This window comes from Saccopteryx leptura, chromosome 1 (assembly GCF_036850995.1).
Source record: "Saccopteryx leptura isolate mSacLep1 chromosome 1, mSacLep1_pri_phased_curated, whole genome shotgun sequence".
Classification (NCBI taxonomy): domain Eukaryota; kingdom Metazoa; phylum Chordata; class Mammalia; order Chiroptera; family Emballonuridae; genus Saccopteryx; species Saccopteryx leptura.
Window position 1 is genome coordinate 243,297,311 of NC_089503.1, and position 26,471 is coordinate 243,323,781.

Here is a 26,471-nt window from a genome sequence, read left to right on the forward strand (position 1 = left end):
GCCAGCCCGAGACCGGAAGTAGAAGCACGGGGAGGCGCGGTGGAGGCGGTCGTGGGTGGCTTGCTGCGCAGTGTGTGTCTTGCCTGCTCTGGGTGGGACGGCGTTCACGTGGTAGGTTTGGCCGCTGTGCGTGGGGAGGACTCGGTGAGCTGCGGGTAGCCCGGGGCGGTGCAGGGAGGGGCATAGGCTGAGGGCATCCCCAGTCACGGGCCGGGGACTCTCCGTCTCTCCCAGGATCCAGTTTCCTCCCCTGGGCTGGTCCTTCAGGTCGCCGGAAGCTGTTGTTTCCTCCCAGCTCTGGACGCCGCTGTCCCTTCTTCAGAGCTTCCCCCCATCACCCTAACCGGGTGTGATTTTGGCCCCCCAGGGGACTTTTAGCCCTGTCTGGAGGCATTGTTTGGAATGGATTATTATTACAAACGGTGTCGGCGGCGGAGGCGAGAGGGGCTGCTGTTGGCATTTGTAGAGGCCAGGGATGCTGCTCAGCAACCTTCAGTGCACAGCCTTCACAACAAAGAATTACCCAGCCCCAAAAGTCAGTAGAGCTGAGGTTGGGAAACCCTGTTCTAGGGCTTTAAAATCTCTGAGGCCCTGAATTTATTATGGAAATTGTTTAAAAGTCGGCTGAGTCACTTATAGGGCCCCCAAGTGACAAGCCATATTTAAAGTATGTGGAGTCACCAAAAACTCTATCCAGCCAAATGAATTGAGCAAGTCGATTGCACACAGCATGAACCGGCGTTCTCCCTGTGGGGGAGCAGATGGCTGGATGGGAATCAGGAAAATCCAGTCCCAGCCAACAATTACACGTTAATCAGTAAATACAGAAAAGTGAAGGGGATGGCTTTTCATTCAACAACTGTATTATGCCCTATAAAAGGCCTTTAAAGCCATCATTGTGCTTTTTTTTTTTTTCAACTCAGACAAGAAAAACATCTCTAGAGCTCAAGTGTAAGTTGAAACGAGCCTCAAGGTTCACCTTTCCTCACTGATTGAAGATTTCTCTGTGGCCAGGTGAGGGCTGTGTGGAACTTGGGACAACAGGTTCCAACTGTCTCCACTCTACAGAAAAACTGCTAACAGGCTTTCCTGAGCTCAGATTGTAAACACAGGAGCCACTAAGAGTGAGGAAATCTTAAGCAAAAGTGTTTATGTTTGATGGATTATATTCAAGGGAAAGATAGTCAAGTGTTTGTGACTATGTGTGTGTGAATAATTCAATAGTTCTATGCAAATAAGCACACGTTAAACAAACATGTAAATAGTAAAATGTGTAACAGCATAGAAATATGTTATTTGCTCACAACATAATTATAAAAATGTTAGGATTTTAAATATAAGTATAAATATATAATTTATAAATGTATATAAACTACGGTGAGTCATACAACTAAAGACTAGCAGGGACTGCTCAGCAGCATTCCTCAGGCCTGTTCGATTGCTCTATAAATCCTCCACAAAGATTCAAAATATGGGGGTATCAGGGAGAAAAAATGATTTCAACTTCTTTATATTAGTAACAAATTTAAGTTGACCAGCAACCAGCTGTATTTTGAGCAAGTAGATCACGTTATTTCTTAATGAGATTTTAAATCACTGGAGGACTATTAAGCAACAACTTATAGATTGAAAGGTCGGGCACCAGTTTCCAACGACTGTCCTCCACAACTTCCTTCTAATAGAAATTAACTTTGCTGCCCTGGTTGGATGGCTTGGTTGGTTGGAATGTTGCCCCGGAGCACGGAGGTTGCCAGTTCAGTCCCGGTCAGGGCACATAGAGGAACGGATCAATGTTCCTGTCTCTCTCTCTATCCCTTACTCTCTAAAATCAATAAAATAAACATTAAAAATAAATAAATTAACTTTGCTTCTTAAAATTTTTCTGAAATAAGTTTGGTGATTCATATTACAGAGAAGAATTATTTTATATTCAGCTGTTGGGCTTTACTGTGTGTGTGTCTATCTCTGTCTGTGTGCATGCCTTTTTCATTAGCTTTCCTGTAACATTCTTCTTGTTTTTTTTCCATTGATTTGAGAGAGAAAAGGATAGAGAGAAAAGCATCAACTCATTGTTCCACTTAAGTTGTTCCCTTTAGTTATGTACTCATTGATTGCTTCTCATATGTTCCCTGACCAGGGATCAAACCTGCCACGTCGGTGAGGCGGGATGACACTTGATCCATGAGCCACCCACCCAGGGCTCCTGTAACATTCTTGAGGAAAATATTTGCTTGTCATGCAATAGACAGTCTTTGAGAGCACAATTTAGGGCAGGGGTCCCCAAACTACGGCCTGCAGGCCACATGCGGCCCCCAGAGGCCATTTATCCGGCCCCCGCTGCACTTCCAGAAGGGGCACCTCTTTCATTGGTGGTCAGTGAGAGGAGCACATTGACCATCTCATTAGCCAAAAGCAGGCCCATAGTTCCCATTGAAATACTGGTCAGTTTCTTGATTTAAATTTACTTGTTTTTTATTTTAAATATTGTATTTGTTCCCGTTTTGTTTTTTTACTTTAAAATAAGATATGTGCAGTGTGCATAGGGATTTGTTCATAGTTTTTTTTATAGTCCGGCCCTCCAACGGTCTGAGGGACAGTGAACTGGCCCCCTGTGTAAAAGGTTTGGGGACCCCTGATTTAGGGTGACCTCATTTATTTGGCACTAAGGGATTAAACTGGTTATAGGACATTTAGTGCTCAAACCAGGACAGTCATAGGCAAACCAGGATGGTTCATCATCTCCATGAGCCAGGCCTTGGGCCAGATGCAGAGGGACCCTGGAGAACCAAACAGACCTTGTCTTGCCTCCATGGAGTTTATATGCTAATCAATTAATTACATAATTGATGTGGGAGCTTGGCACAGAGTACTGAGCCTGAGGGAACAGAGAAGCCATCTTGAAAACAATGGCTCAAGTTGGGACTGGGTTTAGCTAGTCAGAGAACTAAACAGGATAGGAGGTGTGAGAATATATTTAATAGAGCATTTCAGGCAGAGAGAACATATGAGAACCCTAAAAGCAGGAGAGCCTGGTGTGCTCCGTGAATGGGGAAGGAGGATGGCTGAAGCCAAGACAACAACGTAGGAAGGAGGTGATCCAGGCTGGACAGTTGGGCAGGCATGACCAGCTCGGGCATTACTTTGGACTCTGTTACTTTGGCAGACACTGAAGAGGTTGTAGGATTCACATTTGGTTTTGGCACGTGGGTTAAAATGAACTTTAGGATTAAGAATTAGGCCTGACCTGTGGTGGCGCAGTGGATAAAGCGTCGACCTGGGATGCTGAGGTCGCAGGTTCGAAACCCTGGGCTTGCCTGGTCGAGGCACATATGGGAGTTGATGCTTCTTGCTCCTCCCCCCTTCTCTCTCTCTCTCTCCCTCTCTCTCTCTCTCCCCCCCCTTCCTCTCTAAAATGAATAAATAAAATCTTTTTTAAAACAAGGATTAAAATTTAAGAGGGAAGATAGGAAGTGTTAGGAAGAAGTTTAGGATGAAGATGGTTGTTCCCTAGGCCTGCAAAATGGCTGTGGAGGAAGAAAGAAGTAGAAAAAAAAGAGACCTTAGAGTTTAGAAATACGAATATAATGCTTCCATTCATGCATGCATTTGTTAGATGACACCAGAACACTTACTCCTAGCTCCTGTACATGCAAACCTGCAGGTATCACCCTCATCCAGGTCCAAGTTTTCACCCTACTTTGCCACTCATAGGCCCCCTCATCCACATCCTGAAGAAAGTCAGGCCAAGTATGTCAAAGGTTTCTCTGTCCACCATGGTTGCCATTAGCTACATGTAGCCATTTCAGTTAAATCAAGAAATACAAATTCATTTTCTTTTTTTATTTAATAAATTTTTTCTTTATTTTTTATTTATTCATTTTAGAGAGGAGAGGGAGAGACAGAGAGAGAGGAGAGACAGAGAGAAAGAAGGGGGGAGGAGCTGGAAGCATCAACTCCCATATGTGCCTTGACCAGGCAAGCCCAGGGTTTTGAACCGGCGACCTCAGCATTTCCAGGTCGACGCTTTATCCACTGCGCCACCACAGGTCAGGCAAATTCATTTTCTCAGTTCCAGTGGTATATTTCAAGTCCTTGGTAGCCACCTGTGACTAGTGGCTGCCATATTGGACAGCAGAATTACAGAATATTTCCATCATCGCTGACAGTTATGGTGGGCAACACTAGCACACAGTGGTCCTTTTTCTGTGACCCTCCCAGCACCAACATACTCAAGTATAGACAGGAGTCTCTGAACCTGTCAACTGAACTGAGCCCCCTTTTGTCCTCATGTGAGACTTCAGCCACCAAAAGACCTTGCAGGAGTACTCAGGGTCTAAAAGTGTCCCGGGCACCTTTGTCAGTTGCCTTTCCTTTGGGGGCTCTGTGAGCTGACTGGATCCCAGCTCTACTCTGTCCCCTCAGCTCAGTGACTGTGACTATTCCTCGTTGCAAATTGGGTCCCTGGTGGAGAGAAAGGAGCCATCCTCCACCTGCAGCAGGTGGAGACATCCTGCCACAATTGTGTGGTTCTGGACTCGCACCAAGGCTCAGGGAGGGTTTGATGTGAGAGGCTGTATGTTTCCTATAGCTGCTGTAACAAATTATCATAAACTTTGTGGCTTAAAGTAGTGCATGTTTATTTTCCTTCAGTTCTGGAGTTCAGAAATCCTAAATGGGTTAGCAGGGCTGCATGCCTTCTGGAGTTTCTAGGAGAGAATCCATTCCCTTGCCTTGCCCTTCATGACACGCCTGTCACGGTTCCGGAAGCGCATCATATCACTTGTTATGGCTAGCAGTGACAAATATGGAACCAGACATTGACCATCTCATTAGCCAAAAGCAGGCCCATAGTTCCTATTGAAATACTGGTCAGTTTGTTGATTTAAATTTACTTGTTCTTTATTTTAAATATTGTATTTGTTCCCATTTTGTTTTTTTACTTTAAAATAAGATATGTGCAGTGTGCATAGGGATTTGTTCATAGTTTTTTTTATAGTCCAGCCCTCCAGTGGTCTGAGGGACAGTGAACTGGCCCCCTGTGTAAAAAGTTTGGGGACCCCTGATGTAGAGGCTGCCTTCATTCATTCTTTGGCTTAACGCTCCACTCCACTTTCCGTCTAACGAGCTAGAAGCATAGCCTCTTCCAAGCTCTCTCTCACTCTCTGACCTCGGCTTTCATCATTACATTGACTGCCGACCCTGACCCTTCGGCCTCCCTTTCATAAGGATCCTTGTGATGACATTGGGCCCACCAGGATAATCCAGGATCATCTCCCGATCGCAAGCTCTTTGCTTTAATCACACCTGCAAAACCCTTTGCTTTGTAAGGTAGGACATTTACAGATTCTGAGGAGTAAAATGTGGTAATCTTTGGGACAGGGGCAGTAATGTGTGTGTATCCTACAGGCCCAGGAGCCAGTGACTCCTTACAACCTTTCTCCCCTGGCCCACTCTTAGTGTCTACTATTCCCTCCCCACACACAGTCACACCTCTTATTGCTTTCATCTTTTAGGTGCAGGGAGGACACACATAGAGACCTCAGGAAGCTAGTTTTTTGGAATTACAATCTATTCTGTAACTTCAGGGAAAGGAGGTGTTCCCTTCTTATAAAAATGAAACATTCTATATATGCTGCTTGGTAACTTGATTTTTTTTTTCATTTAAATTTATTGGAGATAAGAATTTATCAACGATTCCCGGCCAGGGCACATAGGAGAAGCGCCCATTTGCTTCTCCACCCCTCTGCCACGCCTTCCTCTCTGTCTCTCTCTTCCCCTCCCGCAGCCAAGGCTCCATTGGAGCAAAGATGGCCTGGGCGCTGGGGATGGCTCTGTGGCCTCTGCCCCAGGCGCTAGAGTGGCTCTGGTCGCAACATGGCGACGCCCAGAATGGTCCCAACATGGGGACGCCCAGGATGGGCAGAGCATCGCCCCCTGGTGGGCAGAGCGTCGCCCCATGGTGGGCGTGCCGGGTGGATCCCGGTCGGGCGCATGCGGGAGTCTGTCTGACTGTCTCTCCCTGTTTCCAGCTTCAGAAAAATGCAAAAAAAAAAAAAAAGAATTTATCAATGCCTAGAAATCATCTTTTTCGGCTGCATGTTTCTTCATGATGTCGGTATCCCATATCCCATAGTTTATTGAACTAATTCCCTATTGATGGTCATTTGTGTTGTCTCCAATCTTTTGATGTTATAAATAAGAACATAGTGAATACTCTCGCTGTTTTGTGCTGATCTCAGCCTGTCATTAACTGATGTGGTAGACCAGCCCTTGTGGTTCTTATTATAATTGGAAGATGATCTTCACCAGTAACCATTAGGAAACTGGAAAGATACCGGTTTAGTGCTTACAGGACCTGGAAAGCACACCTTGGGCTACACAGGGAGGTCACAGGTAGAGAGAGAGTAAATGGGTCTGCGGTTCTGCTTTTATTTGGTATAGGGTGGGGAGCCTGAGGTTTCATGGCTTCACTCTTCATTGGTGAATTGAAAACACATGAACAGGAATTTGAAGTGCAGAAAGAGGAGTAAAAAAACCCAGTCCAAATGGTCAGTCACTGAAATCAACCAAGATTGCTAAAATAAAGAGCATCCGTGGGGGCAGTGGCCTGGCCTCTGTCTAGTCCTGAGGCTGCCAGATGTGTTCATTTGAGATAGCTGTAGTTTAAGTAGATGCCTCTGTGAAGTGGAAACGGAGTTTCATTTTAGCTTTCCTGCAGGCTAGTCTGCCCAAGTGCTACCACAGAGCGGCAGGTGATCAGAACCGCCTGGTTGAAGTTCTGCTGGAGCACTGTGTAGGTGGGGTAAGGAAATTTGTGGGAATGAGGGACATTGTAATCCAGGGGTCCCCAAACTTTTTACACAGGGGGCCAGTTCACTGTCCCTCAGACCATTGGAGGGCCGGACTATAAAAAAAACTATGAACAAATTCCTATGCACACTGCACATATCTTATTTTAAAGTAAAAAAACAAAATAGGAACAAATACAATATTTAAAATAAAGAACAAGTAAATTTAAATCAACAAACTGACCAATATTTCAATGGGAACTATGCTCCTCTCACTGACCACCAATGAAAGAGGTGCCCCTTCCAGAAGTGCGGCGGGGGCCGGATAAATGGCCTAAGGGGGCCGCATGTGGCCCGCGGGCCGTAGTTTGGGGACCCTTGTTGTAATCCAAGCTGGGTAAGCATGAAATGAGAAGGTGATTGATGGGTAGCAAGAAAGTAGGATAGTAGGTAGACTGAGTTCTTTGTGTGGTAGAAGAACACATGTAGTGATATAAAAAACTAGTAAACAAAGTAGAAACTGGGAGGTGGTCAGAGAGAGGGCAGTTTCTGAACTATTATTCTAGTTAGTGGAACAGTGTCAGGGGGTGACCAAGCCTGGGATAGTACCCATGGAAATGTGTGTCCAAGGGGATGTGAAGCAGACTCATCACACAGTGAGGTCTGACATCATCTGAGTGAGGTAGAACTGGAGGTAGAAAGAATAATGGAAGTCAGGTGCCAGAGTCTCAAGTGAAGAGGGATTGATGTTGAGAATGTGATTGTGACAACCATATGGATAGGAAGAATGTGCCCTGAGACTAAGTGAAGCCGAGGATTTAAAATGAGGTGGAGCAGTAATGTATTGATCATGGTGGAAGACAGGTTTTGCCATCACGCAGCCCTGGGTTCATCACCTGCTAGGCAAAATAAGGGCCCAATAATGGACACTGCATTTTGAAGGCAGACATGATGGATAAGCTAAGAGAGATTTGTGCTCAGTAACCTGGAGAGGGAGCAGGGCTGTGAATTCTTCCCGTTTTCTCATGTATTCCAGAGTGCATCGGGGGAGTAAGAGGAGGAGCACTCTGGTGCTCCCACTGCCCTGCTCAGGAAAATTTACTGTCTGAATCAGAGGATCGTGGTCATGGTTCTGTTCCCCATTTGTGGTACGTTGTAGGGTCCCGGCCGCACTCAGAGTCCAGGTGTTAAAGGCTCCTGTCCCACAGAGTGGGTATGGGGAGGGGCTAAGCAGGTGAGGTGGGAGTGGAGCCCAGAGGTAGGTCACTGGTACCTAATTTGGTTTTGGGTATTTGGGACTTTAGTGGTTTGAGTGTCTGGAGACATCACCTGTATAGTAAATGTGCGGGAGCTTTTGAATTGTACCTCTAATTCTTTTTATTAACTTGCTAAAATAAGTGATGTCCCTTGGATTTTTCCCCGTCTGTGAAATGGGGATAATCTCTTCCTCAAGTGCAGTGTGACTCTTGAGCCCTGTTTTCTGGCCATGGTGGGACAGGGCTCTGCTCTGGTTTCCTGAGAGGGATGTGTGCATTCACAGGTAGAAGGGGAAGTTGTGAGTACTAGTGTATAGAGTACACCTGCATTCTTGTGACTCATTTATGACTCATTTCTTCTCTTCCAGGTCAGTCTCCCCTGTACCCAGCATCCCCTCAAAAAGGATGCACAGAGGAGGAAGGGTTTGTTAGTGGCTTCATGACAAGCTGGTTACTGGTGAGTCAGATGTTCCTTTTTCCAAATCATTATTTTTTTGGCCAAAAATTGGACTGGTTATCTCTCATTGACCTGGAGCCTCACAGGCAAACCAGGTCTTCAGGCATCCCAGGATCCCTGGGCATCTGATGGAGGGTGAAGGAGCTGCCCAAACAAGGTCAGTAGAGGCCAGTATTTACATTGCAGTTCTGTGCAGGGTCACAGTACACCATATTGTTGACAGTTCTAAAGGAGACACTAAGGAAAGAGATGGCCGTTTCCTATTGGGAACTCATTCATACATTTGCCAAGTATTCCCTGATTTCCAGTGTCCCAGGCCTATGCTCAGCCTTTGAGATTGAGTGCTGAGCCCAGAAGCAAATGAGAGCAGAGCTGAGAGCTTTGATGTACAAAGTATACCTTCTGCTTTGGATTCCCTGTCCCTACTCTTGTCATCCTTGGCCCTCTTTCTGTATAGCCTCAGTGGGGGTAGTCCTTGGCTAAGCCATAGTGTTTCTGATGGTTTCAGGACATGGTAACCTTTGAGGATGTGGCCGTAGAGTTTACCCAGGAAGAGTGGGCATTGCTAGACCCTTCTCAAAAAACACTGTACAAAGATGTGATGCTGGAGAACTGCAGGAACCTGGCATCGCTTGGTAAGCCCGACATCATTCCTGCATTTGTTTAATGGCTCAGGTAACAAGTCTTCTTTTTTTAAATTGAGGTAACATTCATATAACATAAAATTTCCTATCTTAACCACAATTCAGTGGCTTTGATGTATTTAGGCTTTGTGCAACCATCAATACTATCTAACTTGAGAAAACCCGTTAAGTGGTCAATACCCGTTGCATTTCCCACTCCCAACTGCTGGCCACCATTAATTTGCTTTCTGTCTATGAATTTGCCTATTTAGAACATTTCATATTATTGGGTCATAAAATCTGTGATCTTTTGAGTCTGGCTTCTTTTAGGCAGTATAAGTATCAAGGGTTCTTTATTCCTTTTCATGACTGCATAATTAGTTTTATGGATATACCACTTTTTGTTTACCCATTCAATTGTTGGTAAACATTTGGGTTGTTTCCACATACAGGCTGTTATAAATAATGCTGCTGTGCAATTTTGTATACAAGTTTTATTTAAACTTGTGTTTTCAATTCCCTTGTATCTATTGCTAGGAATGGAATGCTGGGTCATATATTACTATATTTAACTTTTTAAGAAATGTCTAAACTGTTTTTTACCAGTATCTGCACCAATGTATGAGGGTTCAGATTTCTCCACACCTTCCCCAACATTTGTTTTTTGATTATAGCCATTCATTTGGGTACAAAGTGGTGTCTTGTTTGGATTTGCATTTTTGTCATGACTAATAACTTTGAGCATTTTCCGTGTACTTGTTAACTATTTGTGTATCTTCTTTGGAGAAATGTCTATTCCAGTCCTTTGCCCATTAGTTAATTCAGTTGTTTATCTTTTTGCTCTTGGGTTGTAAAAATTCATTATATATTCTGAATACTATACCCTTATTCAGAATGTGATTTGCAAATAATTTCTCCCATTCTGTGATGTCTTTCCATTTTCTTTTTTTAATTTAAGAATAGTGTAGTTGGTATACAATATTATATTGGTTATATTAGTTTCAGGTGTACAATATGATTTGACATTTCTGCAATGTGATCACCCACTAATTCTAGTATCATCTGTCATCATGGAAATCTGTCACAATATTATTGGCTATATTCCCCCATTCCCCTTCTTTTGGTGACAGAGACAGTGAGAGGGACAGATAGGGACAGACAGAAAGGGAGGGAGATGAGAATCATCAGTTCTTCATTGCAGCATCTTAATTGTTCATTGGTTGCTTTTTCTTATGTGCCTTGACTGCGGAGGGGGGCTACAGCAGAGCAAGTGACCCCTTGCTCAAGCCAGTGACCATGGGGTCATATCTATGATACTGCACTCAAGCAGGATGAGCCTGCATTCAAGCCGGCGACCTTGGGGTTTTGAACCTGGGTCCTCCACCTCCCAGTCCAACTCTCTATCCACTGCACCACCACCTGATCAGGGTGTATTCCCCTTTTTCACTCGTCCCCTCACCGCCTCTCTTTTGGTAACCATCCCTTTGGTCTCTGTTTCTTTCTTTCTTTCTTTCTTTCTTTTTTTTTTTTTTTTTTTTTGTATTTTTCTGAAGCTGGAAATGGGGAGAGACAGTCAGACTCCCGCATGTGCCCGACCAGGATCCACCCGGCACGCCCACCAGGGGCGAAGCTCTGCCCACCAGGGGGCGATGCTCTGCCAATTCGGGGAGTCGCTCTGTTGCAACCAGAGCCACTCTAGCGCCTGGGGCAGAAGCCACAGAGCCATCCCCAGCGCCCAGGCCATCTTTTGCTCCAATGGAGCCTTGGCTGCGGGAGGGGAAGAGAGAGACAGAGAGGAAGGAGAGGGGGAGAGGTAGAGAAGCAGATGGGTGCCTCTCCTGTGTGCCCTGGCCGGGATTCAAACCCAGGACTTCCGCACGCCAGGCCGACGCTCTACCACTGAGCCAACCGGCCAGGGCCTGATTGATTTATTGATGATAGCCAGTCTGACAAGTGTAAGGTGATATCTCATTGTGGTTTTAATTTGCATTTCTCTGATGATGAGTGACCTGAGCATCTTTTCATATGTTTATTGGCCATCTGTATGTCCTCACTGAGTTATCTTTTTTTTCCTTTTATTTTTTTTATTTCTGAAGCAGGAAACGGGGAGAGACAGTCAGACAGACTCCTGCATGCGCCCGACCGGGATCCACCCGGCACGCCCACCAGGGGCGACGCTCTGCCTACCAGGGGGCGATGCTCTGCCCCTCCCGGGTGTCGCTCTGCCGAGACCAGAGCCACTCTAGCGCCTGGGGCAGAGGCCAAGGAGCCATCCCCAGCGCCCGGGCCATCTTTGCTCCAATGGAGTCTTGGCTGCGGGAGGGGAAGAGAGAGACAGAGAGGAAGGAGGGGGTGGGGGTGGAGAAGCAAATGGGCGCTTCTCCTATGTGCCCTGGCCGGGAATCGAACCCGGGTCCCCCGCACACCAGGCTGATGCTCTACCGCTGAGCCAACCGGCCAGGGCCTGAGTTATCTTTTTATTTTGTTCATTGTTTCCTTTGCTATGCAAAAAAACCTTTTTAGTTTGATGTGGCCCCGTTTGTATGTTTCCCTTGCCTGAGGAGAGAGATTAGAAAAAAAAATTCTGCTATAGGAAATGTCTGATTTTACTGTTTTTTTCTAAAATTGTTATGGTTTCGAGTCTTACATTTAAGTCTTTAATCCATTTTTTTTATTTTAGTGAGAGGAGAGGAGAGGAGGCAGAGACAGCCTCCCGCATGCGCCCTGACTAGGATCCACCTGGCAAGCCCACTAGGGATTGATGCTCTGCGCATCTGGGGCCATTGCTCCATTGCTCAGCAGCGCAGCCATTTTTTTAGCAACTGAGGCAAGGGCCATGGAGCCATCCTCAGCACCCAAGGCCAACTCGCTTGAACCAATCGAGCCTTGGCTGCGGGGGGGGTGGGGGAGAGGGATGGAAAAGAAGATGGTCACTCTTCCTGTGCCCTGACTGGGAATTGAACCCAGGACTTCCACACACTGGGCCAATGCTATATCTCTGAGCCCACTGGCCAGGGCAGTCTTTAATCCATTTTGAGTTTATTCTTACACATGGTATAAGACGGTGATCTAGTTTCATTTTTTTACAAGTATCTGTCCAGTTTTCCCAACACTGTTTATTGAATAGACTATCTTTATCCTGTTGTATGTTCTTGCCTCCTTTGTCAGATCAGTACTTTTCTTAGTTTTGTTTTTTCTTTTTATTGTTTGCTTTGAGAGAAAAAGAGGGAGAGAGGAAGAGAGAGAGACAGGAAGGGAGAGATATGAGAAGCATCATTTCTTAGTTGAGTCACTTTAGTTGTTCATTGATTGCTTCTCATGTGTGCCTTGAACAGGGGTCTCAACCCAGTGCCCTTTGGGCTCAAGCCGGTAACCCCACATTCAAGCTGGTGAGCCTATGCTCAAGCCAGTGACCTCGGGATTTCGCAGGTCAATGCTGTATCCACTGAACAAACCACCAGTCAGGCTTCTTTGTCATATATTAATTGACCATACAGGTGTGGTTTTAATTTTTGGGATCTCTATTCTGTTCCATTGTTTTATGTGTCTGTTCTTAATGCCAATACTATGTGTTTTAATTACTTTTCCTACCAAATTTTTGGTTAGTCTTGTTTTCTTCTACTGTTTTCCCTTGCTTCAGGTGGTAGTGGCTAATATATTTGCCTTTAAATGTGTTTAGCACACACCCATTGGGGTAGCCAGCTCAGCCCTGGAGATTAGATAAATGAAGGCAAGCCCTTTGAGCCAAACCCTCAGAAAGGTCAAAACAAATAATCACAGTTCCTTGAGATATTGGTCCCTTCTTCTCCCTCCAGTACTAGGAATGTGGGTTGCTGTCTTCAAGATCATGGCCAAAGCAGGGAATAGAGGATGAGTCAAGGATTGGTGTGAAAATGTCAACTGTTTTTTATTTTCCTTCACTAAGCATTTTCCTGGTTGCTGTAATCTTTTCATAAGTTTCTAGAGTTCTAAAAAAATGTCGATTCTGACAGTTTTCACCAGTATATCACTGTTTTTGTAGAGGGATGGGATTTTGAAGTTTAGTATTTCTCATTTTCAATGTCCTTACTTCTCTCAATTCTTTTTTTTTTTTTTTTTCCAATTTTTTTTTCAATTTTATTGATTGATTTTACAGAGAGAGGAGGGGAGAGAACAAGTATCAAGTCATAGTAGCTTCACTTTAGTTGTTCATTGATTGCTTGTTGTATGTGCCTTGACCGGGCAAGCCCAGGGTTTTGAACCGGCAACCTCAGCATTCTAAGTCAATGCTTTATCCACCGCGCCACCACAGGTCAGGCTCTCAAGTCTTTCTTAAGCACTTCTCTGTTCCTAAATCTTTGCTAGGTTTCGGAGAATAGTGAGGAATGAGACAGACGTGTTCTCCATCCTCACAGAGCTTTCTGACTGATGCCATCCCTATGAACTGAATATATGTTTCTTACCCTCATTTTATATCCCCATGATTCAAAGCCTTAGAGCTTCTGAAGTATATATTTAAACTTTAGCCTGGGCTTTGGGACTATAGTTGACCCCTAAATAACATAGGTTTGAACTGCATGGTTTGCACTTACACGTGGATTTTTTTCATACATGTATTTCTTTTTTCAGTAAACATACAGTTGGCCCTTTGTATCCTGGGCTTCATTAGCCAACCACAGATCAAAAACAGTATTTTCAAAAAATTGGACAGAAACATGCCAAAAAATGAAACTAGACTACCTTCTTAAACTATACACAAGAATAATGGGCCTGGTTGGATAGCTCAGTGGGTTATCACCCCAAAGCACAGAGGTTGCTGGTTCAATCCCCAGTCAGGGCACATAGAGGAACAGACAGATGTTCCTATCTCTCTCTCTGTCTCTCTCTAACATCAATAAAATAAACACTTTTCTTAAAAAAAGAATAAACTCAAAATGGATTAAAGACTTAACTATTTGACCTGAAACCATAAAAAATTTAGAAGAAAACGTAGGCAGTAAAATCTGACATTTCTCATAGCAATATTTTTTCTAATATAGCCTCTCAGGCAAGACAAACAGGAGAAAAAAATAAACATATGAGATTACATTAAACTAAAAAGGTTTTGCAAAGCAAAGGAAACCAACAAAATGAAAAGACAACCCACTCAATGGGAGACTGTATTTCTGGTATACATGATAAGGGTTTAATATCCAAAATTTACAAGGAACTTACAAAACTTAATACCAAAAAACACAATCCAATTAAGAAATGGGCAAAAGACCTAAATAGATGTATCTCCAAAGGAGACATACAGATGGCAAATAGACATATGAAAAGATGTTCAGTCTCACCATAAAAGAAATGCAAATTAAAACTTCAATGAGCCTGACCAGGCGGTGGTGCAGTGGATAGAGCGTCGGACTGGGATGCAGAGGACCCAGGTTCGAGACCCCGAGGTCGCCAGCTTGAGCGTGGGCTCATCTGGTTTGAGCAGAAGCTCATCAGCTTGGACCCAAGGTCGCTGGCTTGAGCAAGGGGTTACTCGGTCTGCTGAAGGCCCGCAGTCAAGGCACATATGAGAAATCAATCGATGAACAACTAAGGTGCCGCAACATGCAATGAAAAACTAATGATTGATGCTTCTCATCTCTCTCCATTCCTGTCTGTCTGTCCCTGTCTATTCCTCTCTTTGCCTCACTCTCTATCTCTGTAAAAAAAAAAAAAAAAAAAAAAAAAACTTCAATGAGATATCACTTCACACCTATCACATTGGCTATCAACAAATCAACCGGTGTTGGCAAGGATGTGGAGAAAGTTACCCTCATGCACTGTTGGTGGGAATGAAGATTGGTGCAGCCACCGTGGAAAGCAGTATGGAGTTACCTCAAAATATTTAAAGTGGAACTGCCTCATGACCCAGCAATTCCACTTCTGCGAATATATCCACAGAAACCCAAAAACACTAAATTTTTTTTAAGACTTTATTCATTTTAGAGAGGAGAGAGAGAGAGAAAGAGAAGAGGGGAAGAGCAGGAAGCATCAACTCTCATATGTGCCTTGACCGGGCAAGCCCAGGGTTTCAAACTGGTGACCTCAACATTCCAGGTTAACACTTTATCCACTGCGCCACCACAGGTCAGGCCTAAAACACTAATTTGAAAGAATATATGCACCCCTACGTTCACTGCAGTATTATTTATAATAGCCAAGATTTGGAAGCAGCCCAAGTGCCCATCAATACAAAAGTGGATAAAAAAGATGTGATATGGCCCTGGCCGGTTGGCTCAGCAGTAGAGCATCAGCCCAGCATGTGGAAGTCCCGGGTTCTACTCCCGGCCAGAGCACACGGGAGAAGCACCCATCTGCTTCTTTACCCTTCCCCCTCTTTTTTCTCTCTGTCTCTCTCTTCCCCTCCTGCAGCCAGGGCTCCACTGGAGCAAAGTTGGCCCAGGCGCTGAGGATGGCTCCATGGCCTCTGCCTCAGGTGCTAGAATGGCTCTGATTGCAGTGGAGCAATGCCCCAGAGGGGCCGAGCATCACCCCCTGGTGGGCATGCCGGGTGGATCCTGGTCGGGTGCATGCGGGAGTCTGTCTGCCTCCCCCCACCCAGCTTCTTACTTTAGAAAAATACAAAAAAAAAAAAAGTGACACATTTACACAGTAGAATACTACACAGCCATAAAAAGGGAAACTTACCTACTTACCTTTTGTGGCAGCATGGATGGACTCGGAGAACATTATGCTAAGTGAAATAAGCCAATTAGAGAAAGACAAGTACCATATGATTTCATTTATATGTGGGATCTAATGAACAACATAAATAACAAACAAAATAGAAATAGAGGCCCTAGCCAGTTCGTTCAGTAGCAGAGCATTGGGCTCAGCATATGGATATCCAGGGTTTGATTCTTGGTCAGGGCACTCAGGATAAGTAACCATCTGCTTCTCCATCCCTACACCTACCCCTTCTCTCTCTCTCTCTCTTCCTCCCACAGCCATGGCTCGATTGGTTCAACACCATCGGCCCCAGGTGCTAAAAATAGCTCAGTTGCGAGCATGGCCCCAGATGGGCAGAGCATGGGCCCCAGACGGCAGTTGCTGGGTGGATCCTGGTCAGGTCACATGTGGGAGTCTGTCTCACTATCTCCCCTCCTCTCACTTGGAAAAGAAGAAAGTTAAATCTAGAAATAGACTTATAGAGAGAACAGAATGACAGCTGTCAGAGGGAATGGGGTTTGGAGCTGGGTGAAAAATGTGAAGGGATTAAACATAGAAAAAAAGAAATTCACCTGACCAGGCTGGTGGCGCAGTGGATAGAGCGTCGGACTGGGATGCAGAGGACCCAGGTTCGAGACCCCGAGGTCGCCAGCTTGAGCGTGGGCTCATCTGGTTTGAGCGAGGCTCACCAGCTTGCAACCAAGGTCGCTGGCTTGAGCAGGGGCTTACTTGGTCTGCTGTAGCCCCACAGTCAGGGCATGTATGGGAAAGCAATCAGTGAACTAAGGTGTCGCAATGAAAAACTGATGATTGATGCTTCTCATCTCTCTCCATTCCTGTCTGTCCCTGTCTATCCCTCTCTCTGACTCTTGCTCTGTCTCTGTAAAAAATAAAAAAATAAAAACTCATAGACACAGACAACAATATGGTGATTACCAGAGGGAAAGGAGGATGGTGGAGGTGGAAGGGTAAAGGGAGAATTGTGATGGAAGGAGACTTGACTTGGGGTGGTGAACACACAATACAAAAACAGATGATGTATTATAGAATTACACACCTGAAACCTATATAATTTTATTAACCAATGTTACCCCAATACATATAATTTTAAATAAGAATTTTCCATCCATGAGTTGGGAATTTGTGAATATAGCTATATGCATTGTTCTATGACATTTTATAAAAAGGACTTGAGCATCTGTGAATTTTGGTATCCAGAGGGGATCCTTGAACCAATCTCCCACGGATACCAAAGATCAACTAAAGTTTTGGGGGAGTCCAATTAAATGCAGATTTTTGACTGTGCAGGTAGTCAGCACCCTCAATCCCCTCTTCCAAAGGTCAACTGTTTATGTCCTGTCACCTGGACACTGAGTAAGGATGCTTGTATTTTTGTTCACTGAGAGATACACCATTAGAATTTAGGCATAATTATTCCACTGCTCCAAAAGTCACTCTCGGCCGTCTTTATAACTGTTGGCTCCAGTTTCATGGAATTGCTTGTCACCTGCATTCCCCTTCAACATGTCGTTTCTCCATGATTTAGGGTATCATGCTGATAAACTCAGCCTAATCTCTCAGTTGGAGCAAGAAGACAAGGTGACGACAGAGGGGGGAAGAATTCTCGCAGGCATGTGCCCAGGTGAGCACCAGTGGAGACGAGTCCTTGTGAGGAATAGCTGTGGCCAGTGACTCGGGACATGGGAGTATCACATCAAGAAGTATCAATCAGATCACTTTTTAAAATGTCTTTATGTTCTGATGGAGATGGCCAAACATCTGGTACGAGCATTCTCGTGTACCTTCTTTTTTTCCTTTTAACTTTCTATTCAACATTTTACACTTTACTTTAGACTTGGGTTTACAAAAAAAAAAGAAACGTTTCTTTCTTTTTTTGTCTTATATGTGCTTTTTGGCCAATTTCTTTCTACAGTACTTTGCATCCCTGATAATTGCTTCTTTTATAAATTGCTGTTAAATCTGAATCCTTCTAGACTCCTCTTTTAAAACATACAATTTGCATACTCATATCTCTGTCACTGCAGACCTCCTCAAAAACCCTGATCCCTCTGAGTCTGGCTTTACTCATGGGTGTACTTTACTATTTTCTCCATCAACTTAAATTTCTTTTCAATCTGTTTCAGATTTGGAGACTATACTTAAAGCCAATTGGTTAACTCCTAAGAAGCATGTTTTTAGAAAAAAACGCTCTACTGGTGTAAAAGTGGTAAGACTAACATGGGTGATTCTTGATTTTTCTCAGTAGAATTGTGTAAGTTAGAAAAGCCACAGAATAAAAAGAAGTCATTAAAGTATCATTTACACAGGAGAAAATGGTGTCTCTGGAGAGATGCTGTGGAAAAACAGTTTGGAGAAAATTATAAGTTAGACCCAAACTCGTTTTTTTTCACTGAGTTTCCACAAGTAAATATTTCCTTAAATGTGATAAGATATTGTCTGTTGAATCATAAAGTGGTCTTAAATTTCTCAAAAAATGCTCTGTGAGGCCCTGCCTGGTTGGCTCAGCTGTGGAGCTTCAGCCTGGTGTGTGGATGTCCCAGGTTCGTTCCTGGTCAGGGCACACAGGAGAAGTGACCATCTGTTTCGCCACCCCTCCCCCTCTCCCTTCTTTCTCTCTCTCTCTCCTCTCCTGCACCATGGCTCAATTGGAGCAAGTAGGCCTCAGTGGCTGAGGATGGCTCCATGGCCTCTTCTCAGGTGCTAAAATAGCTCAGTTACCAAACAACAGAGCAATGGCCCCAGATGAGCAGAGCATCGCCCAATAGGGGGCTTGCTGGGTGGATCCCAGTTGGGGTGTATTCAGGAGTCTTTCTCTCTGCCTCCCTGCTTCTCACTTAAAGGGGAAAAAAGGTGCTCTGTGAGTATGATAAGATTATTTATGGCAAAGTGTGTATCTTCTTTTAACTTCTAAGAGCTCAAACTGGGCAGAAGTCATATTCAAGCACTGAAATTCTGGGAGAGAGAATTTGTATGACAACACTGATTGTGAAAAATATTATAAACTATAGTTATTCATCTCTTTATCAACAGGAAAGAAATCATGTTGAAGTGAAACTCAATGAATGTAATCAGTGTTTTAAAGTCTTCAGCACAAAATCGAACCTCACTCAGCACAAGAGAATTCATACTGGAGAAAAACCCTATGACTGTAATCAATGTGGAAAATCCTTCAGCAGCAGATCTTACCTTACTATTCATAAGAGAATACATAATGGGGAGAAACCCTATGAATGTAATGACTGTGGGAAAGCCTTCAATGATCCCTCATCCCTCAGGCTGCATGTAAGAATTCACACTGGAGAAAAACCTTATGAGTGTAACCAGTGTTTTCATGTTTTTCGTACAAGTTGTAACCTCAAAAGCCACAAGAGAATTCATACAAGAGAGAACCATCATGAATGTAATCAGTGTGGAAAAGCCTTCAGCACAAGGTCCTCCCTTACTGGGCACAATAGTATTCATACAGGAGAGAAACCTTATGAATGCCATGACTGTGGGAAAACCTTTAGGAAGAGTTCATATCTGACACAGCATATGAGAACTCATACTGGAGAAAAACCCTACATGTGTCATCAGTGTGGCAAATCCTTCAGCAGTAGCTTTTCTCTTACTGTGCACAAGAGAATTCATACGGGAGAGAAACCCTATGAATGCAGTAACTGTGGGAAAGCCTTTAATAATCTCTCAGCTGTTAAGAAACATGTGAGAACTCACACCGGAGAAAAACCCTATGAATGTAATCATTGTGGAAAATCATTCACTACTAACTCTTACCTTTCTGTCCATAAGAGAATACATAATAGATGGATTTGAATGCAATAACTGGGAATGCATTCATTGATTTCTTATCCCTCAAACAACTTGTGGTAACTCATGCTGGGTGTATGAGTTATCTGTTGCTGCATAATAAATTGCCCTCCAAAACATAGTGGCTTCAAACATTAGACATTTATTACCTCATGATTTCTGTAGGTCAGAAGTTCACAACTGGCTTAACTTTGTAGTTCAGGCTCAGGATCTTATGAGGGCGTAGTCAAGACTGTCAGCAAGAACTACAATCTGCATTTTTACTGCTAAAGAGCCTGTTTCCAGGCCCTGGCCGGTTGGCTCAGTGGTAAAACATCGGCCTGGTGTGTGGAAGTTCTGGGTTCGATTACTAGTCAGGGCAAACAGGAGAAGCAACCATCTGCTTCTCCACCCTCTCCTCCTCTCTCTCTCCCTCTCTCCCCCCCATCACCTCCTGCAGCCATGGCTCAAATGGTTTGAGCAAAGTTGGTTCCAGTGCTGAGAATAGCTGCATGGCCTTGCCTCAGGTGCTAAAATAGCTTGGTTGCCAAGTAATGGAGCCGTGGCCCCAGATGGGCAGAGCATTGCTCCAGTAGAGAGCTTGCCGGGTGGATCCTGGTCAGGGCACATGCGGGAGTCTGTCTCTCTGCCTCCCTGCCTCTCAATTAAAAAAAAAAGTCTCTCCCAGAATGGCTCAATCACGTGCCTGGAAAGTTAGTGCTGGATGTTGGTAGGGAACCTTCAGAATTGCCTCGCCAAGTAGGACTCTCTACAAACCTAAGTATCTTTATGATACAGCCAAGCATTTGATCTGAGAGCTCATGCTGAAGCCGTGTTGTTTTTTATGACCCAGTCTTGGAAGGACATATTGTTGCTTCCATTATGTATTAGACACATATTCCAATCCTGACACAGTATGGAAGGAGATGACACAAGGAGTGTACCATGAGAGAGATCATTGGGAACCATTTGAGAAGCTTGCCAAGAAATCAAGGAAGAAAGGCCTTCAGCCTTTCAATCTATTTGAAATGAAGTATATCATTCAGCAACTCTCATGTCAATGCAGTCTGGAGAGAAACCTCATGGGTGCAATCTTTATAGTAAGCTTTCAGCTCAAACTCACTATGTGCTAAAGACTGTGTACTGGGGAGAAACCTGAGGAACGTGGTAGCCTTAGGAAGCCTTGGGTGATACCTCTATGGAGTCATGACAGTTCACACTAAGGGTAAAACCTTATAAATGTCAGAATGCAGAAAACTTAGAACACACATGAGAAATCTGCAGAGAAACACTCATATAAGGAATGTGAAAACCCCACAGCACAAACATTCACATTACTGGGCACAAGATGCTGAGATACCCTGAATACAATGGGAAAACCTTAATGTTCTCTCAGTTTTGGGAGATGTGAGGCTTTGTTTTGGAAAGAAAGTCCTATCACATGCCATCAGTACTGGAAAGTCTTCCGTTTTTCCCATTCTTAGGAAACTGAGAATTCACTGCAAAGAAACCTATGAATTTAAACATTGAAGGAGTACATTTAATGATTTACATTAGGAAAAATATGAAGGGCCCTCTGGATGCAAAACCTGTCAATGTATTAATTTTGGAAGATCTTTTTATGATTCCTGTTTTTGACGACTTGTGAGAACTTATACTACAGGGAGGCCCGAGGGATATAATCAATATGAGGGTGTGTCAGCTCACCTCTTCACTGAGTAGCCACAAAAGAATTTAAACTGGGAACGGAAAATATAAACTTATGCACGTGTTATTACGTTTAACAGTATCTAATCCTTGGGTTGACCCATTCATCAATTTTCAGTTGTTTTGTTTTAGTATAAACATTTATGTCTATGTCTATACCTAAAATAAACCTGAAGTTATTATGGTCCATACTTTAGTATGTAGCACATTTATTATAATTTACTCTAAAAATCTCAATATATTACAAAAGGTATTTTGGGATATCTCCTGAGTAATTTAGTTTATCATAATGAAACTTCCACTATATGTACGATATACTTCTAATTTAATGACATTTTTGTCAAGTGAGTGAACTGTATGATGTTGATTCTCTCTATGTTCTAGTATGGCAGTTGCTTTTAGCTTCTTCCCCAATGCCTATTCTTCCCCTACTTACTTAAAGAAAAATGCAGTATTGAAAATACTCAGCCTGACCTGTGGTGGCACAGTGGATAAAGTGTTGACCTGGAAATGCTGAGGTCGCCGGTTCAAAACCCTGGGCTTGCCTGGTCAAGGCACATATGGGAGTTGATGCTTCCAGCTCCTCCCCCCCTTCTGTCTCTCCTCTCCTCTCTGTCTCTTCCTCTCCTCTCCAAAATGAATAAATAGAAATAAAAAAAAAGAAAATACTCAATATGTAAAGCTTTCCTCAAGTCCAGACTTGTGCTGCCCTGCCCTGCAGGCCATACTACGAAGGAGGTAAAAGACACTGGGGAACATCATCTGGTTTGTTTGCCGTACCTGTACTCTACTTATCTTAACTATTTTTTTCCCTTGAAAGTAGGCTCCGGGTCTAGAATCGGAAGAGCTATATTTTGATTATAATGGCAAAGAAGAAAAAAAAATCACAATGATATGGGCTCACCAGAAGCTTCTGATGGTCTGTATCAACTCTGGATTGCTCATTCCTAGGCTTTTCCATACATGAATAAAAGTAACCTGGCTGCCTGACCAGGCGGTAGTGCAGTGGATAGAGCGTCGGACTGGGATGTGGAGGACCCAGGTTCAAGACCCCGAGGTCGCCAGCTTGAGCATGGGCTCATCTGGTTTGAGCAAGGCTCACCAGCTTGAGCCCAAGGTCGCTGGATCGAGCAAGGGGTTACTTGGTCTGCTGTAGCCCCATGGTCAAGGCACATATGAGAAAGCAATCAATGAAACAGTAACCTGGCTGAACAAAGCCAAAGTGATTTTTTTTTTTTTTAACAGAGACAGTGAGAGTCAGAGAGAGGGATAGATAGAGACAAACAGACAGGAACAGAGAGAGATAAGAAGCATCAATCATCAGTTTTTCATTGCAACACCTTAGTTCAGATTGCTTTCTCATATGTGCCTTGACCATGGGCCTTCAGCAGACCGAGTAACCCCTTGCTCAAGCCAGCGACCTTGGGTCCAAGTTGGTGAGCCTTGCTCAAGCCAGATGTGCCCGCACTCAAGCTGGCGACTTTGGGGTCTCGAACCTGGGTCTTCCGCATCCCAAGTCCGATGCTCTATATCCACTGCGCCACTGCTTGGTCAGGCCTAAAGTGATTTTGAGGGTTTATGATTCAAGAGGTGTGTTAATATCTAGCTGAATGCAACATCTAACTGGTAAACCTAACCCCTAAACCTAACACACAAACTATACATTAAAACTAAACATAAACACAAACCCTAAACCTAACTTTAACCCTAACTCTTACCCTTATACCTAACTCATAATACATTCTAACCCTAACTTTCTAAAGCTAAACTTAACCCAATCGCAATAAATCTAATCTTCTAACCCTAACTTGTTAATCCTCACCTTATCCCAAAACCTTTAACAATAACCACCTAAATCATTAATGTAACATTTACCATTCTACCCTAAACTTTAAACACTATTCCTAAACCATAACTTTAAACCCTACCTGAACATAATCACTAACACCAATACCACCTCTAAAATATAACATTAATCTTCCAATCCTAACACAAAAGATTAACCCTCTAACCCTTTTTCCTAATACTTAAGTCCAAAATTATAAATACTAAATTTAAACCTAATCTAAAGATTAACCTTACCATATCCAGTTTTTTGTTTGTTTGTTTGTTTTTTACAGAGACAAAGTCAGAGAGAGGGACAGATAGAGACAGACCAACAGGAAGGGAGAGAGATGAGATCAGTTCTTTGTTGCAGCTCCTTAAGTGTTCATTGATTGCTTTCTCATATGTGCCTTGATTGGGGGCTACAGCAGAACAAGTGACTCCTTGCTCAAGCCAGCGACATTGGGCTTCAAGCCAGTGACTTTTGGGCTCAAGCCAGTGACCATGGAGTCATGTCTATGATCCCACACTCAAGCCATCGACCCCACGTGCAAGCTGGTGAGCCTGCGCTCAATCCAACAACCTTGGGGTTTCAAACATGGGTCTTCCACAACCCAGTCTGGCACTGTGTCCACTTTGCCACCGCCTGGTCAGGCAACCCTACCATATCTTTAAACCTGTACCTAACCCAATCTAAAAACCTTAAACCTAAAACCTAACACTAAAACTAAACCCTATACCTAACTGCACAACTAACCATAACCCTATTCTTAACCCTAACCCCAAACATAACCCAACCCATAACCCTAATCATATACCTAACCCAACTCTAACCGCAACCCTAAATCAAATCCTAACCATATACCTAACCTCAAACTTAATCTAAACCTTTTAACCCTAGCCATATAGCTAACATCAAACCTAACTCTAACAATAACATTAAAGCTAATTTATCCTTTATCATAACACTCCTTAACACTAAAACTATTTCTCTAACCCTAAAACCAACCCATTAACCCTAACCCTAACCCTATACCTAACCTAAATCCTAACCCTATCCCTAACATAAGCCCAAGTCTATACCTAAACTCAACAATAACCCTAACCTTTTCTAACCTCAATCCTAACTCCATCCTAAACCCTAATAAACTAACCCTATACTAAAACTTATCTGTACCCTGTACCTAACACTAATAGCACGTCCCTAACACTAACCCTATAACTACTCCATAACCCTGATCCTATCACCAAAACCTAAGCTAACTTCCACCACTAACCTAAAACCTACCTCTCTATATAAACTCAACACTAACCCTAACCTCAAACCTAACCCTAACTATAATCCTACCCTACAATATACCTGACCTCTAACCTAACTCAAAACAAAAGCTAAGTCTAACCCTTTAATAAACTCAACCATCATCCTAAACCCTAACCCCACACAAAACCCTCTCCATAACACTAATCCTAACTTTAACTCTATAATTAACTCTAAACAACCCTAACCTAAATCTCCATCCTAACCCTATAGCTAACCTGAGCCCTAATGCTAAACCTAATCTTACCCTAAGTGTACACCTAACCTCAAAGTAACCATAAGCCAAACTGCAACTTGATACCTAACCCTCTATATAAACTAAACCCTAACAAAATGCTAATAACTCTAAACCAAACCTTCTCCATATTCATAACACTAATCCTAACCATAAACCTAACTCAATACCTAACCAAAACCCTAACATAAAGCCTAACCCCAACCCCATACTAATTTCAACCCTAACCCTCAGCCTAACCCTCACTTTAAGTCTCACCCTGTTTAACCCTCACCCTCACCCTGAGCGTCATCCTCACCCCAAATCTAATGTTAATTCTCAACCTAGCCCTCATCTGACCCTCACCCCAACCCCCAGCCACACCCTGTTCCTCACCTACATCCTTAACCCCACCCAGGCTCTTAGCTTCCCCCTTACCTCATCCTCATGCTCCCCCTCCCTTTCCCTCAGCCATCACCCCCAACCTCAACCTTCCCCTCATCCACTCCTCTATCATCCACCCCCACTTGACCTCCCCTTCCCACTTCATTGTACCCTCTGCTGCACACACCACCTCACCCAGCCCTCACTGCACTCCCACCCTCACTTCCAACTTCCCCTCATCCCCACCCCCACTCTGACCATGACACTCTCCTTTACCCTCACACCCTCACCCTCATCCTGTCACTTAACCCCTAACCTAACTTCTAACTTCTAGCATCAGTGTGAGAGCTGGAGGGCAGCTTTCTGCCAAACAAAGTGCTGGCAGAAGCCGGTGTTCCTTTTCTGAGACACCCCCAACAGGCAGGAGCCACATCTGAGTCTCCACCAACCTGGTTCACAATGTTAACCCCACCCAAGCTATTTGCAGTGACTTTTCCATAAAAATGACCCTTCTTGCCTCATGCTTCAGACTTTACTAAAATCTCTCAAACAAGCAGCATAGGGCCTTAGCATGCCCTGTACCTCTCTTGCTAAGTGGCCCCAGGCCCAGCACTAGCAGCAGCTGGTCTTGGTTCACAGATTGGCCTCACATGGTAGGTCCCTCCAAGCCCAGCACAAGTAGCAGCCATCTAAAGATGGCTTTGTAGTTTGTGCCGGGTGGCTCTGGGCAGAACACAGGTGAAAGCTGACCTTGGCCTGCACCTCCCAGGAGGCCCCAGGGCCAGCACACTTGGTGGATAGCTTCAGACCACATCAAAGCACCACCCAACCACCTCCACAGCAATACACTGAAAGGGCAGACTCAGCAGGCACCAGAGCCCTGCTGAAGTAAGTCCTGGTCTGTGGGGTGGGCCCCTGCACAGCTGATCCTCCACAGTGGTCAGTGGTCACAGTTAGCCCTTAAAGCTGATCAGCCTGGGGCAAGTCTCTCCCATTGACATGCCAACAGCAATCAAGGCTCAATTATAACAGGAGGGTGCACATAGCCCACACAGGACATGAGAAGGGGCCTACCTGTAGTGCCCAGCATGGATGATCAAGGAGGCTGTGCCACTGGGCCCTACAGGACACCCACTATATTAAGCCCCTCTTAACAAGCCTGGGAGGTGGAGTAGCTCCACCTAACACATAGAAACAAGAACAAGGAGGCTGCCAAAATGAGACAAAGAAACATCTCGAATGAAAGTACAGAACAGAACTCCAGAAAAAGAACTAAACAAAATGGAGACAAGCAAGTACTAGATGCACAGCTTAAAACACTGGTTATAGCCTGACCAGGCGGTGGTGCAGTGGATAGAGCATCGGACTGGGATGCAGAGGACCCAGGTTCGAGAGCCCGAGGTTGCCAGCTTGAG

General features: G+C 44.1%; 2 protein-coding genes across 5 annotated transcripts in view; one reads left to right on the forward strand and one right to left on the reverse strand.

Annotated features, from left to right (window-relative positions):
- Positions 1-21,982, forward strand: ZNF558 (zinc finger protein 558). Of its 4 annotated transcripts, none has more exons than XM_066341492.1 (7): positions 1-111; positions 7,825-7,936; positions 8,413-8,501; positions 9,010-9,136; positions 17,349-17,444; positions 17,947-18,029; positions 18,854-21,982. In XM_066341492.1, exons 2-7 carry the CDS (start codon positions 7,915-7,917, stop codon positions 19,634-19,636), a joined length of 1,200 nt encoding a protein of 399 aa, XP_066197589.1. In that variant the 5' UTR covers positions 1-111; positions 7,825-7,914; the 3' UTR covers positions 19,637-21,982. The 4 variants fall into 4 exon arrangements, with proteins under 4 accessions (XP_066197589.1, XP_066197613.1, XP_066197596.1 ...); XM_066341499.1 differs by having other exon boundaries at positions 51-144; XM_066341516.1 differs by lacking the exon at positions 18,854-21,982 and having other exon boundaries at positions 17,947-18,117.
- Positions 17,941-26,471, reverse strand: part of PLPP2 (phospholipid phosphatase 2) — a 24,319-nt gene continuing 15,788 nt past the window's right edge. Inside the window, exon 7 of the mRNA XM_066341542.1 lies at positions 17,941-18,155. Within this exon, the coding sequence (XP_066197639.1) occupies positions 18,118-18,155 (38 nt within the window). The 3' untranslated portion in view covers positions 17,941-18,117. The remainder of the gene's footprint in view (positions 18,156-26,471) is intronic.

Excerpts from the sequence above, each read along its gene's own strand:
- ZNF558 (XM_066341492.1), top strand. The coding sequence starts at position 7,915 with ATGGTTCTGTTCCCCATTTGTG. Across the intron at positions 7,937-8,412 it reads GGTTCTGTTCCCCATTTGTG|GTCAGTCTCCCCTGTACCCA; the intron begins GTACGTTGTAGG and ends CTTCTCTTCCAG. Across the intron at positions 8,502-9,009 it reads TCATGACAAGCTGGTTACTG|GACATGGTAACCTTTGAGGA; the intron begins GTGAGTCAGATG and ends TGATGGTTTCAG.